This window comes from Petaurus breviceps, unplaced genomic scaffold, assembly GCF_028583685.1.
Source record: "Petaurus breviceps papuanus isolate PSGF00001 unplaced genomic scaffold, PetGlider_PUasm1.0 218, whole genome shotgun sequence".
Classification (NCBI taxonomy): domain Eukaryota; kingdom Metazoa; phylum Chordata; class Mammalia; order Diprotodontia; family Petauridae; genus Petaurus; species Petaurus breviceps.
The window spans coordinates 1,675,663-1,702,837 of NW_027185872.1; the positions used below are offsets into that span (position 1 = coordinate 1,675,663).

Here is a 27,175-nt window from a genome sequence, read left to right on the forward strand (position 1 = left end):
GAGGCGGAGCCCGAGGCGCTCTGACTGCGCTGCTGCGGGCCAGGCTGTGGCCGCGGCCCGGGGAGCTTGGCTACATTGTGTCCTTTGCTGAGATTCTTCCGGGATCACCGAGGGAACATTTGCAACAAAGTTGCCCAAGCCGCTTCCGAAAACTCCCGGCGGGCGCGCAGGCGTGCGGGAGGCCTGCAGGCTCTCTGGCCGGGCGTGCGGCGGCCGCCCCCATGGCTCCTCCCAAGAAAGGCGAGCTGACCCAGGAAGAGAAGGAGCTATTGGAAGTGATCGGGCTAGGTGAGGACGCCTGCCCCAGATACCCGGACCGTGGAAGGCGCTGGGGAGGAGCGGGGGCATAGGGAGCCGGGAAGCTGGGGAAAGTGGGCTTCGAGACCACCGCGAGGGAGAAGGTTGGGCTTACAGGCCAACATGTGAGGGTCCCCCCCCCCCCCCCCACCTCTTCCAAGCCCGCACCGCGTGCCATCTTGGGTTTCCGGTTTCCTGGCCCGAAAGCTCACCCCCCCCCCACCCCCCCCTCCAGCTCGTGTCAGAGGAAGCTTCCGCTTCCAGGCCAGCCTGGCCTCCCTAGCTACGGCTGCTGCCTCCGGGAACGCCGGGTCCCGCCTCGGCGAGGGTGGGGGGAGAGAGAGGAGGAGCTCCCGGACACTTGGGAGCCTGCCTGGCCCGGGCCGGGCTTGCCTCTTCTCCTAGGCCCATCTAGATCCCGCCCCTCAAACGCGTCCCCCAGCCCTCTCTGTCCCACCTCCCTACCGACTGGTTCCCCCGCCGACACCCCAGGCCACCTATGCTCTCAGAGGGATGGAATTCAGGTGCTCCCACACCTCCCCATTGCTCTGCCCCTTGGTACTCGGAACCTCCTGTGTTCCTAGCACCGTTCTAGGCTCTGGGGATTGGGTACAAAAGCCTAGCGGCCCCTGTCCTGAAGAATTGTTCCAACACAAGCCCAGTTTCCCCCCGAACAATCAGTGGGTCATCGGACAAATCTTAGGGACTAGGACAAATCGAGAATGTTAGATCAGGGAAGCACCTTAGAGATGCCTCCAGTACATCCATGTCCTTTGTCGGGGAAGGAGAGGCAGCTGTCAGCCTCTCAGAATGCCACAAGACCCTCACATCTCTTCCTGATGGTGTCAGATCTTCTGCTGGGCCAGCCAACTGGAGCTAGGATTCCCCCAAAGAAATGCCCCAATCCTTTTGGTAAACATGGTTAATAATCAACTGCCAGAAAAACCCTGGTTTCCAGACCCAGATTCCCTTACACCATTAAGGAATCTGAGATTACAAGCTGGAAGGGACCTCAGAACCCATCTGGCTCAGCCCCCTCGGTTTACCGAGGAGGGGACTCAGAAGTGAAAGGAGGCCCAGAGAGGATCAAGTGACTTGCCCAGGTCACACTGTAAATGGGAGGCCAAGATTTGAGTCCTGGTCCCATACTTCCCAATCTAACACACTTCCCACTGTTCTAAGCTATTTCTCCTGACTCAGAGAGTGGGGCCGTAGGGTCTATATAGTGCCTCCTCCTCATTTTGTAAGTGAGGAAACTGAGGCCAGGTGAGTGAGGTAATTTTGCCCAAGGCTTTGAGGGTAGCTAGTCTGAGGGGCTTGGAGAACCACAGCTGGGAGGACCAAACCAAACCCGCCCATTTTACCCCCAGAGGGTTGCCTAATGTCACTGAAGTTTACATGGTCTGCCTCAGAGATAGCATTTGAACTCTGATCTTCTAGCTGCAGAACCAGCATTCTTTCTACCTTCCCCACCTTGAGGAATGAATGAATGAATGCTTTATTACATGGCAGCTTGAGAGTCAGTCTGGCGTAGTGGATTGAGAGAAACTCCAAAGTTGGAAGGCATGCTGAGCCTTGAGGGGTGACTGCCTCTCCCAGGGCCTCATCCAGCTCTCCAGCAGACTCTCCCAGTCCTCAGGGGTGCAGGAAGCTCCCTATACCAGAAGGCCCAGAAGCACTCCCCCCAAAGTGCCAGGCACTGGGACCCAAAAACAAAAATGCCAACATCCCTGAATTCAGGGGCTCACGTTGTGCTTCAAGGAAGCAAACATTGACCCACGTCAGTTGGTGCAAAACATATTCAAAGTAAGTTCTCCATAACTGGGAGGGAGAGTGAGCTCCAGATTTGAGAAAAGGCCTCTTCTAGGAAGTGATTAAGACTTGAGACAAGTCTTGGTTGGAGCTGAGCTCTCCCCAAGGGCACCATGACCGGCCTGGTGGATGGCCTGGGCAAAGATGCAGAGGTGGGACAGAAAGCTGTGCTCCTAGAAATGAGAAGTGCACTCAGGCCAGGATGGGGATCTTCCTAGTGGGAGAAAAACAGAGTGGAGGGCAAGTTATGATGTTGAGGAGAAGGGATTGGATGCTGCTGGGAGAGATCAGGTGCTGGGATGGGAGGCCCCCGCAACTTTTCTGGGCAGACTGGTCCCCTGCCCTATAGATCCTTTAGAGGTGTGGACCAGCCTCCAAGGTTTCCAAGCCGTATGCCCCTTGTCAGCTCTCCGTGGTGGGGATTCCAGTACTCTGAAGCTTTGGTCCAGCTGGTGTGCTCACTCCAGGTTCTGTCCAGCTTTTGGAGGGGTGCCCTTCCCTCCCCTCCAGGTGTGAACGGCCTGCCTCCCCCCAAGCTGTGGCCTTGGGAGCACATCACTGCTAGAGGAGAGACACAGCTGACCCACATTAAGGAGAGCAAAATGGTTTGGAGGGAAGAGAAGAAAACAATCAGTTCTCTGTTGGACCTAATTCCTGGAGTCCTCCCACCCTGGGATGTGGGTCATGGCAAAGCCTTCTGGGATGCTCTGACATACACATGCATTGTCCTGCTTCCAACTGAACTGGGAAGTTTGGCTCAGCGGCTGCTGCTGCCTCCCAGCTCTGGTGGTGGGACCTACCTCGGTCTTCCCGGAGCTTTCCTTGGGAACTTTGCCCCCAGGGTCCAGAGATTGGGGATGCCCTGCTTAGCCACAGCAGCAGATCCTGGAGAGGGCTGAGGATTCAAGATAAGCCCTCTGGGTTCTTGGCATGCCTGGCAGATATCAGCCAAATGCAGTTTGAATCATATGAATGCTACCATGAGTTCAGGGGACTTTCTTGACTGGAATAAAGGCTCCCACAGTTATTTCCTTTCGTCCTCTCTCCTGTCCATTCTGCCCTGTCCTTACCTGCAATGCCTCGGCCCCATATCAGGCTGGCAGTGCAGGGGTCAGGTGCCCAGTGCCTGCCCTGGGAGCTTTGACCTCTTCAGATTTTACTTAGGTCCAGTCACCTCTCCTTAGGCCAGCTGGTGGCTCTTTTGTACCCAGGGCTCCCTGTTGATGCCTTACTTATTGATGAACTCCCAAGTTCAAGAGATCCTCCTTCCTCAGCTGCCCAGAGAACCAGTATTAGAGACCTGCCCACCACACCAGGCTTCATTCCACCAACACCTTGTCTCTTGCTGGTTCCTGTATCATTCTTCTGGGTTCAGCTCAGAAAGACTTCTTTGATTGATTCTCTCTCCCTTCTGTAACAGTTAGTACTCATTTCCCCCTCCAATTATCTCACTGAGAGTGGAAGCTCCCTGAGGGCAGGGGTTGAATTGCTTTGCTTTGTGTTTGGAGCATCTTTGTCTTTGTTTGGAAGCCCTTAGAGTCCAAAGCATCAGGTTTTAGTCACTGACTCCCAGAGTTGGGAGGGAAGGGATCTTCGCTTGCGCCAGCCCAGAGCTGAGCAGGCCTCTGGTGGACCCGATTCCACACTGACAAGTCCAGGGGCTCCTGACTGGGTGGCAATGATGTGGTTGGTCTAAATCTCCTCTCTTAGCCTTCAGAGAGCAGTTAATTCATGCAGAGCAAGAGTCAGGGGACTGTAGGGAGGATTAATTGCTTGACCTGACATGCTTTTAACAATTTTCAAATGGCATTCCTTTGACTGAGGGTGGGCATGGGGGTCATTTTCTCCATTTTTGAGTACTTAGACTTATTTATGTGTGGTTTCTTTCAAGGGAACGTCCAGGAGGCCGGTAGACTCTTGGGAAGCAAGAATGTTCGGGTCAACTGTTTGGATGAGGTAAAGAAAAGTTTCCTGCATCTGCTGGGGGCCCAGGATTTACAAAAAGTAAGAGGTGGAATTGTTTCCTGGGCCTGCTCAGAATGCTATCTGGGGCCTGCACAGAGGTCTCCATTCCACTCCAGACTGACTTGGCCCCCAGAAAGTTTTTGGGCTGACGAGAGAACAAAGCAGAAGTGGGGTGAAGCCTGGTCATTCAAGGGAGTGGTCAGAATTCCCACCTGTGCAGTGAGAGCCAGGGGAAAGCACCATGTACAGTGTCCCTGTTCATCCCTCCTTGATGGCACAGCATGAGGACATTTTACCTGGCCCCAGTTACAGGTGCTACAAGTGTGGAATGAGCAAAGTCAGCTGCCTGGACATCTGGCAGGGACTGTAGAGGTCACAGGCCCAGTAAGTCCCTCCCTAGAGATGAGCCATAACTTAGAACAGAAAGACTTCTTGGGGTAGGGGCACAGGGAGGGGAACCAGGAGCAACTGGAAGGGACTGGATTTAAACTCAGTGGGTTTGATCTGGGCTGTGACCTTGAGAGGTCACTGAACCTTCCTGGGTCTTGGTTTCCTCTTAAAAATGAGGGCGCTACCCTCCTTAGAGATTTTAACCTCCTGCAGGGCAGGGACTGTCTTTTGCCTACTTCAGGCACTTAATAAATGTTTATTGATTGATTCTTTATTATTTTTGACATTCATTTTAAAAAAATTTTTGAATTCTAAAATCTCACCCTCCCTCCTGCCCCTCCCTCACTCATTGAGAAGACAAGCAACATGCTATCAGTTACATGTATGAGGTCATGCAAAACATGTCTCCATATTAGCCAGGAGGCAAAAAAGCAAGGAAAGGAAGTTAAAAGAAGTCTGCCTCAATCTGCATTTGGGGCTTCTCCGATCTCTTTCTGGAGGTGGAGAGCCTTGTTCATCATTGGGATTGTCCTGGTTCTTGTCTTCGTCGGAGTAGCCAGGCGGTTACTATACGTGTGGGTGTGCACATGGGCTGGCGGGCCTGAGAGACAGAGACAGCGGCAGGTAGAATAATCTCGATGCTCCTTCGTCTTTCTGAAGACCACATGGGGCCTAGTTCATGTCTGTGCCTTTCCTCAGCATTCCAGCGACGCCCCAGACCAAATGGCCTTTCCCCGGTGGTGATAGCTCCCCTGTCTCTGCCTTCTCTTGAGGGCGGGATCTCCCCTTCTTTTGGATTTGTATCCGAAGTGTTTAGCCCGCTGCTTGACACAGAGGATGGGCTCCATAAATTGCTGAGAGAGAGAGAATGGGTGCGAGTAGAGAGGGCCTCTAGAAACACCTGCCTGGATATGAGGAAGGGAAGCTGCCCAGTGTTAGGCCACTAGGAAAGTCCAGTGCTGAAGAGTAAGGAAGGCAGGAGGAACCCAGACATTGAAGAAAGAGAGAGGTCTATGGGCAGTGGGAACTGGTAAAGGGACTTGGGACATCGAGAGACCCATTTCAGTGTAGTACGTGGAGAAGAAACCAGAACCTATGGGGTTAAGGAGCAAAGTGGGGGTTAGGGAAGTACGAGTGTTGACTGTTCCTTTGGGCAATTGGGTGGTGGAGGAGAAGGAGGGAGAGGAGAGTATGCATTGATCAAGAAAACCCAGAGGGCAAGAGAGGATGGGGGTAAAGAGACTCCAGATCTGCTTATGGCTGACGGCTGTTCTGGGAGTGACCTGGAGGCCCCCATGGAGCTGGGAGCACTGGGCAAGGAGCCCAGCTGAGCCCAGCCAGGCTTCTGGGGGGGGCATGGGGATGGCCACAGGCCTACCAAAGAACAGTTTGCTCATCAGATAGCGAGGGGCAAAGCTTGGGCTCCTTGGGGGTATTGCCAGTGGCCCAGAAGGGCCTGGCAGCTCACCCTCCTCCCACATTGGAGGCCAAGGACTTGGGATGAAGTCTACACCTCTGCTATCTCACTTTCCCTTCTTGGGCTTCATCATCCTCTGTGTAAAGTGAAGGGGTGGAAGGGGTTGTGTTCCACCATCCACCTCCAAATCTCTGCTCCCATGCCCCAGGAGAAGAAGCATGCTCACGGGAGGGCCTTGTTAGTAGTAGGGAAAGGAAAACTAAGTGCATCCAGATCTTCCTAAAAGGGCTGCAGTTAGAGTGCCCCAGTATCTGGCCAGAGACAGGAGGAGGAGGGCTAGATGGAGAGCCAAAAGACCTTCCTGAAGTCACTGAACACCTCTGATCCTGGGCCTCATTTCCCTCTTGTGCAGAATGACCAGAGAGGGGGGTTGGAGTCTTTAATTTGGTGATGGATAAGGCAAGCCCTCCGCTTGCCTTGGAGTGGGTTTTCCTTGTTGTAAAAAAGACATTTTTATATTACTACCTAGCACCATGAGCCATGACTTATAACAGGAGTCCAAGCTAACCACCAGTCCCAAGAGGCTGTACTGGCCAAATATCAAACAATTTGATTTTACTGCTTTCCTTGTATTGTCTTTCAAAGGAAGAATGGAAAGGATGCATAGGCAGTTGGCTGGGACATCAAAGGAAGAGACTCAGTTGAGTTGGGACGGTGCCAGCTATGGCAAGCAAAAATGAATCTGGTGAGGGTCTGTGTCCAAAGAACCGGGCAGTATTGACCAAGCGCCAGCCCAGAACAAGGCACTGTAGAGAGGGACAGAAAGTGGTCCCTGTCCCAGGCTCACCATGGCCCTGCCCAGACAGGGCAAACACAGATAGCAACAGCACAGATAACGTCCCATGAGCATCTCCCTCGAGCTGGGGCATCGCGAATTCTGTGAATGAGCCCTTTTGACTTTGCTCTAGGATGAATAAAAGACCTTACTCCCTCCAGCTCCCTTGAGATGCACGGTAGACAAGCCACTGTTCTTAACCTGCTCGTGGGCTCGTCTGGGAGTGTGGACGCCATTTCTCAAACCCTGGCCCAAAGGTCAATGCCTATTGCTTCCCTCACCTGTTTCCACGCTTTGTGGAGCCGTGAGTTCCACAGCCCTGGGCTCTCGGACTCTCCTCTTCGCCGTGGGTAATTGACCTCTCCCTTTTCTTGCCTTCCCCCCAAGCACGGGATGACGCCCCTCATGCACGCGGCCTACAAGGGGCAAGTGGACATGTGCCGGGTGCTCCTGCGTCATGGGGCCAGTGTGAATTGTAATGAGCATGAGCACGGCTACACAGCCCTGATGTTCGCAGGACTTTCTGGTGAGTGGCGGGCACCTCGAGCCCTCGCGCTTTGTTTCATCCCCTACCAGCCAGCTTTTTCTCAGCGTTTTCCTTTCCTCTACGTAATTGCTCAGCGCCGATGCCCCCTTAGGTTTTTCCAGAAGCACTTAGTAAGTTCTCCCCCCCTCCCCAAAGCAGAGATTATTTTTAAAAATTTAAAACCTGATGCATATTTGGCAAAGTACCTGTAGAGGAAGCCAGACTTTAGAGGCCAGGTGGAGGAGCTGAGGCCTAGAGAGGTTGGTTGATTTTCCCAGCATCACACGACCAGGAGGTGTCTGGGGCAGAATCTCAACCCAGTCCAGTCCAGCTCTGCCTGGTCTGCGTTGCCCAGCAGTAAGTCTGGAAAGAGGCTTCCAGTCCTGCTGAGCAAGCTAAATGCCTCACACAGCTCATGTCCAGGGGAGGGTGGAGAGGGGGTCTGCAGTCCAGATAGGCCCAGCTCCTGGTGGCCTGAGCCTAACTGATCCCAGTTCTGAAACTGCAAAAAACTCACCAGATAAGTCCCTTCAAGAGTCTGGGGGAAAAGAGTCTAAATTGTGCTGCTCTTACGGGTAAGGCACATATTCCTTTCAACTCTAGGAAATAAAGAGATTACTCGGGTGATGCTGGAAGCTGGAGCAGACACAGACGTGGTGAATTCGGTTGGCAGGACAGCAGCACAGATGGCGGCTTTTGTGGGTAATTAGTCAAATGTTATTGGTGATTAACCCAGGGGGTCGGAAGAAGGTTTGTTCAACAGTGTCCCCTTGGGATGAAAATCACTTGACATTTCAAGTGCCCCCTTGACGTCAGCTGTCAGTTGTGTTTCAGAATATTGGCTGCAGATTTCTCCCCTCTCGGAGCGGTCACTTTGGCTGGCTTTAGTGAAATGGGCACACACCACGGGAATAGTGGCAGGACAGATGTGGCAGGCTCTTGAGAAGTGGGGAAGGATGGGAAAGTCCTTAACAAAAGCTGTGTTCTTAAGTCGGCATCTTCTCACTCTTTGAAATTCAACAAACACGGGGCAGCCAGGTGGCGCAGTGAGTAAGAGCATTGGCCCTGGTGTCGGGAGATCCGAGATCAGTTCCAGCCTCAGATACTTGACACCCACACAAAAATAACTGGCCGTGTAACCTTGAGCAAGTTACTTAACCCCGATTGCTTTAAAAAAAAAAAAAAAGAAAGAAATTCAGCATTCATTGAGCATCTTCTCTATGCCAGCCCTGGTCTGGGTGATGGGGAAACAGACCAATTCTGCTCTCAAGGAGCTTACATTTTGCTGGGGCACATAATGTGTAGGTGAATGAGTGAAAGTGAGATGCTTCCAGGAAGGAGAGGGCTAACAGCAGGGGGGTAGACAAGCCTTCCAGTACAAGACAGCACCTGAGAAGTGAGCCTGGAAGGAAGCCACGAGTCTTTAGAGGCAGAGATCAGGAGGGAAAGGTAGCCTGTGCAAAGACTGGACTGTGGAGAGGGGGGCCTAGGAAATGAGCCTGAGCAAGCGAGCTGGAGTCATTTCTCTGAGGGCTTCCAGCCCCAGGCGGAAGTGAGGCCCCAGGAGATTGAGCAGGGGCATGACCTGGGGAAGCCAGTGCTTGGGAAGCTATTTCTCACAACCAGGAAAATGAGTCCCTTAGAGAAATGGATGGCCTGTTGGTCTATTCCCTCATAAGGAATGGATTATGGAGCAGAAGCCTTCCTTGGACTTGGTTCTACTAGTTAGTGATTGAAGAGAGTTCTGGCTGCTTTGGTGATGAGCAGTCCGGGTCCGTGTTTATTAAACACCTTCACTGGTTCATTCCCTCATGTTCTCTGGAGCCCCAGTGAGCCCCAACCCTACTGAGCTGAGTAGACCGGAAGGTCAAAAGGCAGCACCATTTGGACATGAGTCTTGGAAGTATTAGCTCATCTGGAAGGTGCCCATATTTGGGGGACAGTGACAAGGGTGCCCTGGAAGGGAAGGAGGCAGAGGTTCATTGAGAGAGGGATACCTTCAGAGAACCTGTCTGAGCAAAGACTTACTTGAGAACTTAACTGAGGAGGCAGAATGAGGAGTCCAGGCTGAGCTACCTATTTCATGGGGAACTCTGTTCACTTTGCAGTAAGACGAGTATTTCTCAAGCCCACCCATCCAAGAAAAGGGAAAAGAAGACCTTCCATAGAAGGGAATTAGATTTGAGATAAGGAAGCCAGATATGTTTGGGGGAGGAGACAGGAGAGGAATGGGGGCTCCCAGTTCTGCAGTGAGAGTGAGGGAAAAGCTCATTTCTGCCTTCCCAGTTAGACATTTCAGCAAAAAATGGTATATAAAGTTCTTTTCCCAAAGCTGGTTAAAAATAGAGCATGTGTTCAGCGATAGCCTCGGCAGTGTCATGGTGGAAGTCAGGAGTCTGAGGTTAGAGGATGGTGGGTGTGGAATGGCAGTGAGCCTCTGGGCTGCTTGCCCAGTTTGTAGCCTGTCAGTCAATCAAGTCTTTTATAGGTGCCAAGCATCCTGTGAGTGCTGGGGACTTGAAGACAAATAGGGGCCTGGGCCCTGCCTTCAAGGAGTTTCCTTGCTATTCTGTGCTATTCCATTGAGGGAGCCATATATAGACATGTGGGTAAATTCCCAGTTTATGAAAATCCCAGATGCTTGGGGCAGGAGCACTGAGAGCCAGGGGCCGAAGTCCTTGTAAAGAACAGACACAGCAGCCCGGGTTCTCCTCCTGGGGTCGTGGGGAGGGGAGCCTGACCAGGGCACAGGCAGGGTCTGGGCCGTCTCCCCAGATGAGGCTTCTCAGCAGCTGCTTCTTTTCAAAGGCCAGCACGACTGCGTGACTGTGATTAACAATTTCTGTCCTCGAGAGAGGCTGGACTACTACACAAAGCCCCAGGGGCTTGAGAAGGAGCCCAGACTGCCTCCAAAGCTGGTGGGGCCCCTGCACAAGATGGTCACCACCACCAACCTGCATCCAGTCAAGGTAATTCTGGGGGCAGCTCTGCTGGGGTGCCCTGGTGGGGAGAGGGACTGAGTGCCAGTGGGCTGATGCTGATTCTCTCCTTAAGGTCAGGTGATACAGGTAAGCAATAGCCAGGCCTTCTGACCTTGACTGGGACCTGACCTCAGGCTTCCCAGGGATCTCTTCCCCTGGCTATGGCTTTGCGGGGTATCTCTAAGGGGGAGCAACAGTGCAGGAGCCTGGATGTGGTCACACCAGGGCCAGGAGCCAGGGTGGAACTGGGGACCCTGGCACCTGGGAAGCTGAAACCCACGTAGAGACACAAGGTCTTGATCAGGCAGCATGTTTCCACCACCCAGACGGTGAAGGGGAGGAAAGTGCAGAGCTGGGGCCCTTGTTCCAAGTGTCGTCCTCCACAGGGGAGGTAGTGACCGTGAGAGCCATGATGGCTGCCTTCAGGTTTGACTGAGAGTCCCCTGTGCAGTTCTCAACAGTCTGGGAGCTCAGGCCTCCTTTTAGCTCCATCTTCCAGATGAGGAAACTGAGGCCACATCCCAGTGCCAGTGAGTGTCTGAGGCAGGGTTTGACCTGTGTCCTGCTTCCTGAGCTCGTTGTCACACTTGGGGCTGGCGCTCCTCTGGGGCTCTGAGTGTTCGCATTTCACCTACAACGTCTCATTAGCAGTTTTACACCAATGTTACTCATACTATTATCCTGTTTTGCCAGAGAGGAAACTGAGGCTACATGACTTATCCAGGTCATTTTGACTCAGTGTCCAGGTCCGTGCCCGCTCAGCCCGGTGACCCTCAGGAGGCTGGAGCCAGGCTGAGGAAGGTCAGGGTTAGACCCGCGCTCTGTAGGAAGATTAATTTGGCAGCTGAGACGGGACGAGATTGGTGAGGGACTGATGGACGTGGAAGAGTCAATCAGGAGTCCATTATCCCAGTCCAGGCAGGAGGTGATGAGGGCCTGACCCAGGCTAGGGGCCGTGATGAGTGGAGAAAGGAACAGAGGTGTGTTCGAAGTGTTGACAAGACCTTGCACCTGGTAGCGTATTTGGGGGGAGGGAGAGAGGGCAGGAAAGGATGCCTGATGCCACGAGCCTGGGTCACAGAAGAGGGCCCTTTCCCCTCAAAGCTGAAGGAGTCAGATCCTGGAGCTGAAGTGGCTTGGGAGATTGTCAAGACCTCAGTGGCAGAAGTACAGGAGCCGAGACTGGGATTCAAACACAGGTCAGAGGTAGCTGAGCTGCACTGGGAAGTGGGGTGGGGGTGCCTGCCAGGGCAGGGAGGGGTGCAGTGACTGGAGCAGGGAGAATGAGTGAGCTGGGCAGGGAGAGATATGGAGGGCCTGGGGGCTGTGATCAGGGAGGGCCAGTCTCAGAATTCTTGGTCGTGGATATAGGAGACTTAGAGATAACCCTGAGGTCTATGGTAGGACTGACTGTCCCTCTGGTTGGCCGAGGCAGGTCAGGGGTTACTGGTTATTGGCGCTTGGCAGCATAGGGATCCAGGCCATGGAGACCTTGGTCTGTATATGGGAATCCTCCAGCATAAGAGCAGAGGTGGATAAGGAGAGACAGACCACGCCAGGGACTGACCTCCATGGGAGAGGAGAGAGAAGTCCCTGTAGATCAGGGGGCAGCTGTCTGTAGCCTGGGCAAGCCAGAGGGGAAAGGCCATCTCCAAGGCAGAAGAGCAGTGTAGGATTGCTAGCCGTGAGGAGGTGTCTTCTTTCGCTGGGCCAGGGAGAGAGGGAGAGAGACCAGGAAGGACAGCAGAGTTTGCTGTTCAGTGGTACAAGGAGTTTGTAAGCACGTTTCAGACAGAGGCCTAGGATGGAGAGCAGGTAAGGAGAACGTAGGCTTCAGGGAGCCCAGTGGAGGGGTGGGCAGAGCATGGAAGGCTTGGGATGAGGTGGTCAGAGATGTGAAAGCCAAGCCTCAGCAGCTGGCATCTCTGAATCTCGGGAATTAGGGGAAAGGAGATGGAAGGGGGTGCTTGCCAGCCAGAGATGGGGGAAGCAGCCCGTAGCTGGGGCTCCCACCCTCCAGGGCGCTCTCTCAGACACCAGGGGGCAAGAGACTGAGCCAGCAAGGACATGGGATTGGGCATCTGGGTCTGACCAAACATAGCTCTGCTGCCTTCGCATGATCCCAGGAAGGAGAAGGGTTTATACGAAGTGAGAAGGTAGCTGGTGTGTCTGTGTGCCTAGTACTTGTGGCCCTGCCATTGGCCAAGGTCCTGGCAATGTCAGGTCTGGCATATGAGGCTTTGGTCCTGAGGCCCTCATATATATGGAATTCCCTAAATGCTGTGAAAAGTGGCCCTCCGGCCAGAGGGACTGCCCCTCTCCCCATGAGCCTTGGTAAAGGGGAAGCCTTTCACGGTACCCCCCAATGCTCTGGGTGCCCAGGCCTTTGTGCTCTCTGGGGTGTTGGGGGCCAGTATTTACCTGGCACTTTGGGTTTGTGTGACTCATGGAGACCATACTCACCCTGAATTCCAGCCTTTAAAAAAAAGTTAAATTCCAGTATTATTGACCTGGTCTTTTGGGCAAAGACACCGTGTTTCTACTGAGCAGGGGAATTCCTCCTCCCCGCCCCCCCAGTAGTTTTCTGATCCGCCTCCTGCTGGAGGCCTCTTTCCTCTCACGGAGCCAGGGAGGCTTCAATCGTGGGGAGTTTTCTTTTCAAGTAACCTCATCTCTCAGGACCAAACTAGAGGCCTTTGGATCAAACTATTTTAGGGCTGAAAACCAGATGATGTTATTATTTCCGAGACTCATTTGTTACAAAAGAGATGAATCCCTGGAAGATCCGTCTCCCCAGCAGCCTAGGAGAACGTAAGGGCTTGTGAGGCTGTGGGGCTTAGGGCTGTCCCTGCATTGTCCTCCTTCCCAGGATCTCCGCCCCTCTGCTGCCTCCCTCACCAGTGGGCATCTGGCTTGGCTTAAAGCCCTCCCAGAGTGGCCCATCCCCACTTGGCACAGCTTGGAGGCTTAGGAAGCCTGCCCTGACAGCCCTCCTGAGTCCGCCTCTTGGGGCAGAGAGCTCTGCCCCTTCCCACACCCATGGCTCCTCTTACTGCCCTTGGGGCCCAGCAAGTCTGGGCCCTCCTCCCTAGGACAGCCCTCTAAATACTAAGAAAGAGATCCTGCTACCCTCCGGAGGCCCCCCAGGTCTTCTCTTTCAGACCAAACCTCAGCCCGCCTATTGCTGGGCCTACTTGGATCCATGGGTCTGAGCACCAATGGTGTTTTAATCCTACTCTGGACACCCTCTGTCTGCATCCTTTCCTGGAGACCCAGGGATGCTGCAGGAGCCCTTCTTCATAAGGCATCGTGTTGATAGGGAGTGTCTCAGAACAGAGCAGGCTGCTTCACACAGGCAGCTATCCCCAGACCTATTGCATAAGCACAAAGCTCTCCCTTTCCTCCCACCTCCGTGACTTCTCTTTTCATTGCATTGTAGCTGCCTGTACAGTAGCATCACAGCCCTGGGGTCTCTATGGCAACAGAGGTTTGCTTGGGCCCCTATGGAACTCAGGCAGTGCTGGGGGATTTGGGCTCCTTGCCCAGAATCTGCAGCATATATCATCAAAGGAGAAAAACAAAGGTGTAGTCAAGGATGGCAGCAGAGCACCAGGGGACAGGCCGCTGGGAGGCCAGTGTGGTCAAGATGGGCCTGCCACTGCTCTGCCAGCTCTGGAGACCCTGCACCCTTTCTGAGGAAACAGTATCAATAATAGTGTTTAGGAGAATCTCATAAGCTGCCTCAACTGAGCCTGGATGTTTGAGCCCATTAGGAGAGGAAAGAGACAGAGAGAGGGACGGACAGACAGATAGACAGAGACAGAGAGGGAGAGAGAGACAGAGGATCAGACTTCTGTAGAAGCTTCTGCTACCAATTATCACCGGACAAAACTACTGGACAAGACCCACTTCCTAAGGAGACCTCAGTGTCGGCAAACAAATGATTAGAAGTAATACCAGTGTGCACATGGGTTTGCTAATTGTTCTTCCCAGCCTAGTTCAGGCTCATGCAAGGCCTGAGTCAAGAGACCAGACCCTGAGATGTTCTCGAAGCAAGCCCCTTCCTTGGCTCTCCCCTGGGCCTTTCTGAGCCCCAGATTCTCCTCCTCCCCACCCCGCCTAGTTTCTCCAAAAGCCTTCCTTTTGTCATTTCTTTAGCACACTAGTATTCCATTCTACTCATATACATATGCTTGACCATTTCCCAATTGACGGGCTTCCCTTTCATTTCCAGTCCTTTGATACCACAAAAGATCCTTTTATTAATATTTTCGTATATCTAGGCCCTTTTCCTCTTTCCTTCATCTCTTCGAGTTTGTTCATAACAGGGTCCCTAGATGAAAGGGTATATACAGTTTAGTAACTTTTGGGGTGTAGTTCCAATTGCTTTCCAGAATGGTTGTGAGGTAGACTTTCCTACTTACAGTTATTTACATTTCCATAACTATTTAGTTTTTAGAAGTAGTGTTTTTGTTTATTTGTTTGTTTGTTTTTTTGTGGCTGTTAATAGCTTGAATTTCTTCCTTTGAAAACTGACTGTTCATATCTTTTGACCACTTATCACTTGGGAATGGCTGCTATTTTTTTTTATATATTTTATTTTCCCCCAATTACATGTAAAACAAATTTGTAAACATTTTTTAAAAGTTTTTACTTCCAAATTCTATCCTTCTATCCCTCCTTCCTTCCCTAAGACAGTAAGCAATCAGATCTAGGTTTATCAGATCTATGCAGACATACATGTGCAGTCATGTAAAACTTTTCCATTTTAGTCATTTTGTATAAGAAGACTTGAATAAAAGAAAAAGAATGAAAGAAAAGTGAAAAACAGCATGCTTCAGTCTGTATTCAAACAATACTAGTTCTTTCTCAGGAGGTGGACAGAATGCTTCATCACTAGTCCTTTGGGATTGTCTTGGATCATTGTATTGCTGAGAATAGCTAAATCATTCACAGTTCTTCATCGAATAATATTGCTGTTACTATGTACAATGTTTTCCTGCTTCTATTCACTTCACTTTGCATCAGTTCATATAAGTCTTTCCAGGTTTTTCTGAAATCATCCTGCTTGTCATTTCTTACAGCATGATAACATTCCATTACAATCATATACCGCAGCTTGTTTAGCCATTTACTAATTGATGGACATCCCTTTGATTTCCGCTTCTTAGCCATCACAAAAAGAGCTGCTATAAATATTTTTGTATAAATAGATCCTTTTCTCTTTTTTGGATGTCTTTGGAATGTAGACCTAGCAGTGGTATTGCTGGATCAAAGGGTAGGCACAATTTTAAGCCCTTTGGGCATAGTTCCAAATTGCTCTCCAGAATGGTTGGATCAGTTTACAGCTCCACCAATAGTGCATTAGTGTCCCAGTTTTCCCACATCCCCTCCAACATTTATCATTTTCATTTTTTTGTCATACTATTCAATGTGATAGTGTGAGGTAGTATCTCAGAGTTGTTTTAATGTGCATTTTTCTAATCAGTAGTGATTTAGAGCATTTTTTCATATAACTATAGAGCTTTGATTTCCTTGTCCAAAAACTTTCTGTTCATATTCTTTGACAATTTATCACTTGAGGAATGACTTGTATTTCTGTTCATTAGAGTCAGTTCTCTATATATTTGAGAAATGAGGCTTTTATCAGAGATACTTGTTGCAAACCTACCCGGCCCCAGTCTTCTGAGTCCCTTCTAATTTTAGTTGCATTGGTTTTGTTTGTGCAAAAGCTTTTACATTTATATATAATCAAAATTTATCTATTTTATATCTTGTAATGCCCTCTCGCTGTCTTGTTTGTGCAGAAATTCCTCTTTATCCATAGGTTTGACAGATAAGCTATTCCATGCTCTCCTGATTTGCTTACAGTGTCACCCTTTAAGGGTAAATCATGTACCCATTTTGACCTTATGTTTGTATACAGTGGGAGATGTTAGTCTCTACCTAGTGTCTGCCATACTGTTACACAGTTTTTCCAGCAGTTTTTGTGCAGTAATGAGTTTTTGTTCCAAAAGCTTGGATCTTTGGGTTTGTCATATGCCAGATCGCTGTGGTAATTTACTACAGTGTAATTTGTACTTAGTCTGTTCTTCTGAACCACCAGTCCATTTCTTAGCCAGCACCAGGTTGTTTTTATAATTACTGTTTCATAATACAGTTAGAGATCTGGTATGGCTAGACTGAAATGGTTGTTATTCCTAAAGATTTTAATCATTTCCTTTCCTAGGAAACAAGAACTTTATCACAGAAACTTGCTACAAAGATGTTTCTCCTTAGTTGACTGTTCTCCTTCCAATATCAACTGCTGGGTTGGGTTTGAATGAAAACTTGCATTTTATTTAGATAAAATGACCTGTGCTACTTTCTGTGGTTCTCTTGGTTTCTTTTTTGGTGATGAACTCTTCCTGCATCCAAAGATCTGAAAGGTAATTCCCTCCTTGCTCCTCAAGTTTCTTTATGACGTGACTTTTTATGTCTTAAGTCGTGTATGTTATTTGGGGCCTATCTTGGTAAGTGGGGTGAGATGTTGGTCTATACCTAATTACTGCCTAACTGTTGTCCAGTTTTCCTGGCAGTCCTTACATGGGAGAGAAAGGAAAGTAATGAAGGAACTAATTGGAAGGCTAATTGTTTGGATGGTTGTTGCTTTCTGCTTGGAACACTCTCTGAAGTTGACTCAAGGCAGCAAGCATCTGTTTGGATGGACCGCTGACCTTGGAGTCAGGAGGATACTTGCTAGCTTTGTGACCATTGACAAGTCTTACTTAACCTTTCAGCCTCAGCTTCCTCATCTGTAAAATGGGCATAATAGTATCTACCTCACGGGGTTGTTCTGAGGATTAACTAAGTAATTAAAGTATTTTGTAAACTTTAAAGCACTGTATCAGTGCCAGCTATCATCATTATTAAAATTATTTTTAACAGACTATATTCTGAGCCTGTTAACTGGTGCATTTAGGGAGATTCCTCCTCACGTTTCTGAGTCTTTTGCTATTTCTTGAAGATTGTGATGCTTGTAAAAGAAAACCCTCTTCTGGCTGAGGTGGATGCCCTGAAAAAATGCTACCGAGTGATGGATCTGATCTGTGAAAAGTGTATGAAGCAGAGGGATATGAATGAGGTCCTGGCCATGAAGATGCATTACATCAGCTGCATTTTCCAGAAATGCATTAAATTCTTGACTGAGCGAGAAGACAAGCTGGACGGTTTCATCAAAAGGTGAGATCCTGAGCTGTCCAAGGTTCTAATGGGAGGAAAGTGGCCCCACTTCAGTGGGAGGTGGGGTGGGCAGTGGCCTGAGAGCAAGCATGACCTTTAGCAGGCCTGATGCTAAGGACCTTGGGCTGACTCTCCATTCCTGTAGGCCTCTGCTTCTTCATCTGTAAAATGAGACAGTCGGACTAGATAAACTCCCAGGCCTTCTAGCTCCAGATCTAAAATCCCATGATATCTCTGTGTCCATGACAATGGGTTTTGTTAATGGAGGGACAGTATCATTGCTGGAGTCTGGTCTACAGCTTTTATTAAGTTCCTGTTGTGAGCCAGACCGTGTGCGAAGTGCTGGGGATACCAAGAAAGGTAACAGTGGTCTCTGCCCTGCAGTAGCTCAGAGTCAGATGGAAAAATGCGGGCTCATTTGTGGGAGGCCAAGCCCTAGGCTCCGCCCTCATTCCTCCCAAAGGCCAGAGCATAGCCCTGCGTCCACCTCCATGTGGGTGCTTCTGGGATTGGGCTCATCCAAGGGTGGGGATGGGATTCCTGGATCTGCTTACAGCCGGAGAGCCTCTCCATGCTGCCTCAGTTACCTTCTCTATAAAATGAGAGTTTTGGAGCAGATGCTGCCAAGGCCCTGCCGGCTCTGAGACTATGACCCTGTGACTCTTTCACGTGGACAGACCACAGTAGTGCTGAATTACCTGCACCTTCACGTCACTGCTTGGTGATATTTGACAAAAGGATGAGATGCCCATCATAGGGGGTGGGGGAGGGCCTCCTTCAGAAGAGACTTGAAGGAAGCCAGGTGATGGGGAAGAAGAATAAAGGCTTTCTAAGCATGGGATAGCCAGTGAGAATGCCTGGAGTCTGGAAATGGCATGTGCCATTTGAGGAAGCCAGGGCTACTGAGTCACAGAGTATGTGGGGGTGGGGGGGTGGGAGGAGGAAGAGGACTGGAAAAGGGAAGAGGGCAGGTTAGGAGGGCTTTGAATGCCCAAGAGAAGGAAAAGGAAGATGTCAACCCCACCACAGTCTGAGGTGATTGCTTTGATGGCTGAATGGACAGTGGACAGGAGTGGGAAGAGACCTGAGGCAGGCAGACCCCCCGCCCCTCAGCGGCTACTGCAGTGGTCCAGGTGTGATGTGGTAAAGGTCTGCACCAGGGTGGGGGCCGTGTCCAAGGAGAGAAGGGGGCCAGTAAAATGAACAGACCTTGGCACCAGATTGGAATGAGGAATAGAGGATAACCCCTGGGAGCCTGAGAGGATGAGGACGGTGGTGCCCTAACAGTGATAGGGAAGTGGAGTCCTTTATGGACGTATTGACTTGGAGCTGTCATTTTACAGAGGAGGGCCTCACAGATGGTGAGAATCAGAAGTGTATTTAAACCAGGGCTCCCAGCTCTCACTCATTAGGCCATGTGCTCTCTCCTTTTTAATACCGTGTTTCCCCGATAATAAGACACTGTCTTATTATTTTTTTTTGGACAGAAAAACACCAGAGGGCTTATTTTCAGGGGAGGGCTTATTTTAATGAACATTGACAGCAATTTTAATAAACAGGTAAATGTGAACAAAAAAATGTACCTTTATTCAATAAGCAAATCACTGGGGAAGAACAGGATGACGCGCTCACTGCTGCAGCTCTGATTGGATGCAGCTCGGAGCGCGGTGTGCGTTTCACGGGGAGGGGAGGGTGCATACAGAGGGTACCGTAATGTAGTGTGTAGCGCAGGGGATCACCTTCACTACAGTAGCAATCTCAGTAGGGCTTATTTTCGGGGGAGGGCTTATTTTCGGGATAGGTCTTATTATTGGGGAAACACGGTATATGAAGTAACAGCCACTGGGAAAGTGAGCCTTTGAACGTATTTCTATTTTTTTCCTCTCTAGTTTGTTAAAAGGCCGAGAGACAGACGGCTTTCCCGTCTACCAAGAAAAGTTCATTCGAGAGTGTATCCGGAAGTTCCCTTACTGTGAAACCACCCTCCTCCAGCAGCTCGTCAGAAGCATTGCCCCCGTGGAAATTGTAAGACTGCCCTTGAACCCAGAGAGGTGGGGCACAGGGGGGCTGCAGAGTGGGAGCAGCTAGGAGTCTTGGGGAACCAGCTTGGTTCTTCTGGGAGGGGAAGTGGAGAAGTGTTTGTACATCCCACTTTGATTTGGGCCGAATTATTCAAATGATCAGCTCTCTGCCATGGAGGAGACCTCAGAGGCTATCAATAGAATATTTCCCCACCCCTGCCCCCACCCAGGGAGACTCCCTGCTTATATCCCCAGCCAGTGGTCATCTGACCATGGCTCAATGGCTCGCCATCACCTGAGGCAGCCCTTTCCATTCTGGGATGACTGGCATGGGCAGGTGCTGTCCAGCCATAGGAAATCATGGACCTTTAAACCCGTAAAAAGAGAGAGCAGTGACCAAGCTGTCCTCTGGTCATAACCAGTTCTTAGCACAGCGTCTGGAAGCCAATAAGAGATTACTAAATGCTTGGTGGCTGGCTGGTCATTCCAGTTTCCTAATCCAAACCTTCCAAGAAAAGGGATGACTGTTCTATTCTCAGGGACCCATGGTGCCAAGAGATGTCGGAAATCCCCTTCTATAACCCAGTGATGATTCTCATATTCTCAATTTTCCCCAGTACAATCCCTTAGAGCCCGCCTTTTTCATTAAACAGAACCAGGAGGGGCCTAGCTGTCCTGAATGAGCAATTGTAGTAGCAAAACTGGCTGCATGAAATGTTTTCCAATGTACTCAAATTCCTTAATATTATCTTTTAAATGCACCTAATTAAAATATCCACATGGCCTTAAGGCCCACGCGTCTTGGCTGTGGTTCTGGGCTCCAAGGGTGATATGTGGTGTGGACTCTATGGGACGATGGTAGTGATTTCGCTTTTGGGATTGCATTGGATGTTCATCTATCTCTGAGACAGCTGAGATTCCATTATGCCCTTTGTCCTCTGTGCCGTGATCTGCTTCCCTTCCTCAGGGCTCTGATCCTACAGCCTTCTCTGTGCTCACTCAAGCCATCACTGGTCAAGTGGGATTTGTAGATGTGGAGTTTTGCACCACGTGTGGAGAAAAGGGCGCAGACAAGAGGTGTTCGGTGTGTAAGATGGTAAGCTGAACCCTCGATTTCAGCATAATGCCCTGTGTGAATCGCGATCCCAATGGATCCCAAGGCAGCAGAGACCTCTGGATGGGTCTGTCTCATCTTCCTGGCTGGGTGCTCCCTCCAGCATGGCACATCACGCCCCAGAGTGTCAGTATCCCATGCAAACTCTGTCCACATCCTCCAATAAATCACCCATAAGGGATTTCCCCGCCAAGCCAGGGGCCTGCTTGGCATTGTGGATGCCGTGAGAGTTTCCCCTACGGCCTCCTTTCTTCTGGCTGTGGTCTTTCTGACAGCATCATTTTCTTTCTCCTTACTTCCTTGTCGGTATTATGACATTGCCTGCCCACAGCTCTTCGCTAGTGTTTGGCCCATCCTAAATGCTTTTCCATTCATTCATTCATTCACAAAACCATTTCCCTATCCATTAACCCTTGAGGTGAATGCCCTTTTAATGTAACTGCCAACAATTCTCTTTCATTCTCACTCCGCCCTCCTCTTTCTGAGCCAACTGGCAGGTTCTTTCCCTGGTCCTTCTCCCTACTCTTCCTAACCTCAGCCTCTCATTGGGTCAAGCACATTCTGGTTCCAGAGGCCCATTCGAACAGTGTAACTCAGATCACTGCCAGTCCCATGCTTCCCAAGCCCGTGCAGACCCAAAGCAGACCCTTAACAGATGCTTTCGTTTGCTTGATGAATGTATTGTCAGAAATCCACTTTTTCCGGTGAAGGGCAAGTTGGGGGTTTTTCAGGAAATGATTTGAACCAGGCACACCTTCCTTGGTCACTTTCAGGTCATTTATTGCAACCAGAATTGCCAGAAGATCCACTGGTTCACTCATAAAAAAGTCTGTAAGGTGCTGAAGGCTGCATATGAGAAGCAAGAGCTAGAAGCTGCCAAAGAGAGAAGGCAAGAGGAGAGCCCCAGCAGTGGTGAGCAGGGGCGGCAGGGCTCCTCTGAGCTCTGAGGCCGCGGGAGGGGGGCGGGCAGCGGGAAGCTGAGCCATGCTGCACCAGCCAGGCGGACCCCGACCCTCGCTAGGACGCAGACTCTTGGAGGGCAGGGACTGGATAATGGCTCATCTTTGTCATCTCCAGAATTCACTATAATGACTTCTCCATAGTCAGTGTTTAGTAAATGTTTGATGAAATGAAATGGCTCTTTTGGCAGCAGCACAGAGGAGAAAAGAGAACTGCAGCATCGGAAAGGATCATTAAACCTTTATTCTAATCACTTATTCTACCGTGGGGTGACAGGCCCAGGAAAAGCTGATCATGCGGCTGACATCCAGGAGAGACAATGGTTCTCTGCTTCCTGGGATGCTGAGCCTGTGATCTTATGGGTGTGGGAAGTTCCCCCTCTTTACAAAGGCAGATTGCCAGCCCCTGTGTAGTTTATAGTCTTAGAGAACTGCCTGGAGCACTGAGGTTCATAGCCATGGTGTTAGGAGTGGGCCCTGAGCCTCCATCTCACCAACTCCAAAGCCAGCCCTCTGTCTGTAGTTCTGGACTTTAAGTACTCCCTCACTTCCAGTGTGAGTCTTACTGTCTCCCAATTTGGCAACACTGGCATTGCCCTCCTTGCTCTCTCTCGTCCCACGTGTCCAATTAATTTCCAAATCTTATCATTTCTCCTGCCACAGCTTCTCTTTCATCAAACCCCTTCTCACTCTTCACATGACCACCACCCTCATCGTGGCCCTCGTTACAGCTCACTTGATTAAATGCAGGAGCCTCTTGCTTGGCCAAGTCTTGGGTCTGACACAACCTACTTTCGTGACTTCTCAGTGCCCCACAAAGTTTTCTCAGACCTAATGGTTAGAGAAACTGGTGGAAGGGGTTTCCACACTGGGAGTTCTCTGCACCAGTGAAATCACAGATAAGGCCATGGTGGGGAGGCAGGGTGTGAGTTTTTGCTATTGTTCAGTTTTCGGTCCTGTCTGACCCTCTGGGATCCCATTTGGGCTTTTCTTGGCAGAGATACTGGAGTGGTTGGCCATTTCCTTCTCCAACGCATTTTATAGATGAGGACACTGAGGCAGACAAGGTTAAGTGACTTGCCTAGGGTCACACAGCTAGTATCTGAGGCCAGATTTGAACTTGGGAAGATGAGTCTTCCTGACTCCCCACCTGGTATTCTATCCACTGCCCCACCTAGCTGCCTAGTCGAATTTCAGCATGTCCCTTTTCTTTCTCTGGACCTCAGTTTCCTCATCTATAATATAAGGGGGTTTGCCTGCATTACCTTTGAGGTCCCTTCCAGTGCAAGCTGTAGGATCATGTGAAGGTTCTTAACATCCCTTGGCCTCAGTTCCTCATCAGTGAAATGACAGGTTTAGACAGGATGCCCTCTGAAGCCCCTTCTAGCCCCACATCTACTCTCCTGCCATCCCAGGAAATGGTTTGTCCAAAACTGGGCTGGCCCAGCTGGTTCCTGATGGTGATCACCTCCGTCCTGTTTACTCAACCACCCTACCCCAAACGTGTAATTATCAGCCCCTGAAATGGACAGTGCATCATGAGGTCCAAGAACAGGAACTTTGGCACAGGCCAGTGCTCACCTTGTGACTTGCCTTTTTTCCTCAGAAAAAGAGCCAGATGTGAATTCGAATTCACCTAATGAGAAGCAGCCAGGAAGTGACCCTAGAGATGCCAAAGAAGACCTTACAGACCTTGCCCAGGAGGAACAGGCCTCTGTGAAAGAGGCCCCCCAGCTGACTGCGGGGGCAGACAGTGACGCTGACTTCCAGGACGTAGCAGGGAGCGTGAAGGCACCAGAAGAGTAAGGCCCGGCCAGCTCAGGAGGTTGGCAGTGTGTGAGACAAACAGCCCAGCCCTTGTTGCCGTGGAGGGGTGAGCCATGACAGGCAGCAGGGGGCTGTTCCACGTCCCACAGAGCCCACCTTTCATGGAGCTGTGCTCTCCAGGGGGTGCAGGTCACAGCTCACATCTGTGTCCTCTGGAAGCACCCCAGCCCACCCTGCCCCATCACGCTGGTCTTCACTCCATCTCTAGACTCGGTGTGGATTCCAGTCGCGTCCCCAGGGTGCCCATCAGGCACCCCAGCTCTCACTCCCTGCCTGGCTCACCTTTGCCAGGCAGCCCTTTGCTGTCACACTGGCTTTTCCTACATGTCTGTTGCTGGCAGTTTGTTTTGGCCACCCCCACCTAGCAAAGTATCTAAATCAGACCAAGCACATGCAGGACAGAGCAGGGCTTGCCGTGCCACTTCTGAGGGAGCAAAGGCACCTTGTTTCGAGATATTTGAAAGAAGGGAGGCTTGTAAACACTTAGGGGAAAGTCACAGACTTGATTGTTGTCGGATAGGCTAATCAATCAACAAACATTTATTAAGCGCCTACTGTGTCCCAGGCACTGTGTTGGGCCCTAGGGGTGCCAGTACAGAGACCTAAGTTACAGATATGCAGTGGTCACTGAGCAGGCCGTGTCAGCCCGGATTGAGAGTCCCACCTTTGTGCAACGTTCGAATAACTTAAGGTGTTTCAAGGGGATCCTAAATTCAGTTGTGGGAAGGGAATACCCAGACTTCCGTCACTACAGCAAAGCACAGGTTGTGGTCACACCATCTACTGAAAGTTGCCCTTTGCCTTTATTGGTTTTTGCCAGTTTTAAGAAAAGCATCTGATTGGGGTGGCTAGGTGGCATAGTGAATAGAGCACAGGCCCTGGAGTCAGGAGGACCTGAGTTCAAATCTGGCCTCAGACACTTAACACACAAAAATAGCCTTGTGGCCTTGGGCAAGTTACTTAACCCCAACTGCCCTACCTTGCCCCCTCCAAAAAGCAAACAAAACAAGAAAAAAAAGCATTTGATTTAGTGGCCTGTGTGCCATGCTCAGGCTGAAAGTGTCTCCTGAGCATGAGTCGACATTTTAGGAGATTCCCTCAAAGATGACAAATGGGGCTCTGAGAAGCTGATCGCCTACTGATGTAGCACAGCGTGAAACCGGGAGGCGTGGGCCAGCCAAGGGCATGTGCCAGCTGCCTGCCGGCTGACACCCCTGCCTGAATGGCACTGCAGGTGGTGAGGGCACTGAGCACAGGAGAGTATGAGCCTCCCCATGCCCGTCACCTCCTGACATGTCTCATGTCCTTGCAGCAAAGCTACCCATGGCACCCTGTTTGCCCACTAACTTCCATCATGTGGTAGAAGCTGTGTTCCCTGGGGAAATCGCCTTTTTCAGCGATGGAAGGTAGCCTGTGCCAGGAGCGTTCTCCTTTCCCACACCCAGCTCCTCACAGGTCTGCTGTGACTCCCCCTTGCACTTGGTCCCCTTGCCTGCTGCAGAGCAAGCCTTTTATCTAACCTACTTAAAAGCAGGAAAGATCCCAAATGGAAAGGAAATGGTGAGACGGGCTGGCTTGTGCCCCTTTGGCAGCATCTCCCTCTTCCTTTCAGAGTCAGGGAGCTCTGACCCTCTGCCCTCTGTGGGACTATCAGAAACCAAAGGGAAGAAAACAAAAGATTATCAGATAGGAGCTACAGGAGGTAGTCATAGAACCAGATTCAAGAGAGTCAGGGCTTCAGACAAAAGGAGGGATGTTCCCTGGAGGCGGCCTGAGTCTGTGGGATAGTGGGGAGAGCCCCTGGGCTTGAATCACAGCTGTTTCAGGATCCTGGGCAAGTCATTTCACCTGGGAGACTCAGTTTCCTCATCTGTAAATTGAGGCGGTTAGACCATTCCTCTAAGCTCCTTCCCACCTCTAAAATCCTTGCTCCTGTGACACATCCAGGAGAACATAATTCAGAGAAAGCAAAATTATTCCCAATCTCTGCTTCCTTAGGTTGGGGGGAAATAGTGAATACTTGACCTAATGACTCTTGCTTGGGGGGCAGACTGACCCACCTGAGCTTGTCTTCACTGAAGACCTTCCTAGAGGTGGTTGGGGCTGCAGAGTCTCTTCGAAGGAAGCCAGCCAGCAGGGGATCTGTTCACATGGCTTGTCTTCTGCCCTCTGTTTAAGGATAATTAACGGAATATCTCTACACACGTTTCCACAGCAGGCCAGTTTGATTCATGGAATCTTCAGCTTCCCCTCCTCTCAGGATCCTTGTCCTGTGTGTGTGTTTGGGGGGAGGGGTATTCATGGACCCCCCCATATTTGGAATGCCCCGTTCAGAAGGTCACGTGAGCCTAGGCTGGCCTTGGAAGCTAGCTGACCCAGAATGTGTGGCATCTGAGAGGCGGTCGCCCACCCTCCAGTCTCTTGAGAGAATTGAAATAAACATGCCACCCCATCCCAACATACATACAAACTCCTGTCTCTCCTCACTTTACTGGAGGCTCACTCACAAAAATGGCTATCATGGAGGAGGCAGTAGATTTCTCCTATTTGGCCCCAAAGTCAGAACTGGGGCCAGTGGGAGGAAGCTACAGTGAGGCAGATTTCTAACAGCAAACATCCTAAGAGAGCTGCCCAAGGTGGGAGGGGCCATCTAGAGAGGAGGTGAACTCCATCCTCACTTGGAGGGCTTCCAGAAGAGTCTGCATGGCCCCAGTCAGAGGGGGAGGGCGGGTTGTAAACAGAATACTTGAGTTCCCTTCCAAGTCGTGAGATCCTGTGGTATGCACTACCCTTCAGAGTACAAACAAGCCCCAGGATCCTTGGGCAGCGCCATGCATAGAGCTGGCAAATAGCAAACGTTCGGCCTTCATTCTTTTTTTAAATTAAATTTAATTTTTTCATCCTTCATTCCTGAAGAGGACCATGACATCCCAGGGTGACTTGCAAGTGATTTGGATTTAAGTGAAACAAATGAGTTCAAAGTCATTCTCTCCCTGCTAAATGAATGAGTGCAGCCCAAGGTCACTGTGAGTCTTTACTTTGCTTCAGGGACCACTGGGCTCTGGAGGATGCAAATGGAGGGCTCTGACCAGCCCCCGAATCCAAATTCAGGCCCTTCTAGGAAAGAGTGGCAGGCTCTGAAGTCTAGGTTTCTGAATTTAAGAGAAAAAAAATGTCTTCTGGGAGGCAGCTGAAGGGAACCCTGCCCACACTTCTAATCAAGGTGAATAACAAGCTTGCTTTCCAAAAGGCATTTCTATGAGCTTTCCTTCTTGGACAGCAGCCACAACCCTCCACTGTGAGTGCCTGCTCCCAAGTGACTGACTGCTGGAATGAGCCCCCTCCTCTGACTGCGGGCACCAGCCTTGAGGCAGCAAGGTGATGAAGTGTCGAAAGCACCGAGCCTGGAGTCAGGAAGGCCCAGGTGCAGAGCCCACCTCCAGAGCTAGCCTGTGACCCTGGGCACATCACTTAAGGCCCCTTCCATCCCTAAGTCTATTAGCCTGTTGTCCTGTATTTATTGATTTCTGGAACATCTGACCCTGACCCTGGCCTAGACAAATGCTCTGAGCCACACAGATGGTGCCTTCCCTACCCCTGGGACTAGAGACTGTAAGCTCCTTGGGGCTGGGCAAAGACTATCTGTCTTTGGATCTTACCCACTTCCCACAGTGTCCCAGACAGGAATCTGCATACAACACACACTGAAAATCTGCATCCAATGTTAAATAAATGTAATTTCTGAAAACCATTCTCATGGAAGGGCTGGACAGAAACATCTCACCCCAGAGCTCTGGGGAAAGTGCCCAG

At 50.6% G+C, this 27,175-nt stretch overlaps 1 protein-coding gene across 1 annotated transcript; it reads left to right on the top strand.

The window, feature by feature from the left end:
* The first annotated feature begins 18 nt into the window (after nt 1-18).
* ANKMY2 (ankyrin repeat and MYND domain containing 2) lies at nt 19-27,116 on the top strand. The gene is made up of 10 exons (XM_069094432.1): nt 19-288; nt 4,001-4,065; nt 7,104-7,242; nt 7,846-7,944; nt 10,051-10,211; nt 17,230-17,444; nt 19,334-19,469; nt 20,433-20,561; nt 21,353-21,491; nt 23,145-27,116. The coding sequence occupies exons 1-10, from the start codon at nt 222-224 to the stop codon at nt 23,342-23,344; spliced, it is 1,350 nt and encodes a 449-aa protein (XP_068950533.1). The 5' UTR covers nt 19-221; the 3' UTR covers nt 23,345-27,116.
* Nucleotides 27,117-27,175: the final 59 nt, after the last annotated feature.

What these genes read in the sequence shown, in the direction of transcription:
- ANKMY2 (XM_069094432.1), top strand. Translation starts at nt 222, where the DNA reads ATGGCTCCTCCCAAGAAAGGCGAGCTGACCCAGGAAGAGAAGGAGCTA. An exon ending in GGGTCAACTGTTTGGATGAG is followed by an intron (nt 4,066 to 7,103) that starts GTAAAGAAAAGT and finishes CTTCCCCCCAAG; the next exon opens with CACGGGATGACGCCCCTCAT. An exon ending in CTGGACGGTTTCATCAAAAG is followed by an intron (nt 17,445 to 19,333) that starts GTGAGATCCTGA and finishes TTTCCTCTCTAG; the next exon opens with TTTGTTAAAAGGCCGAGAGA.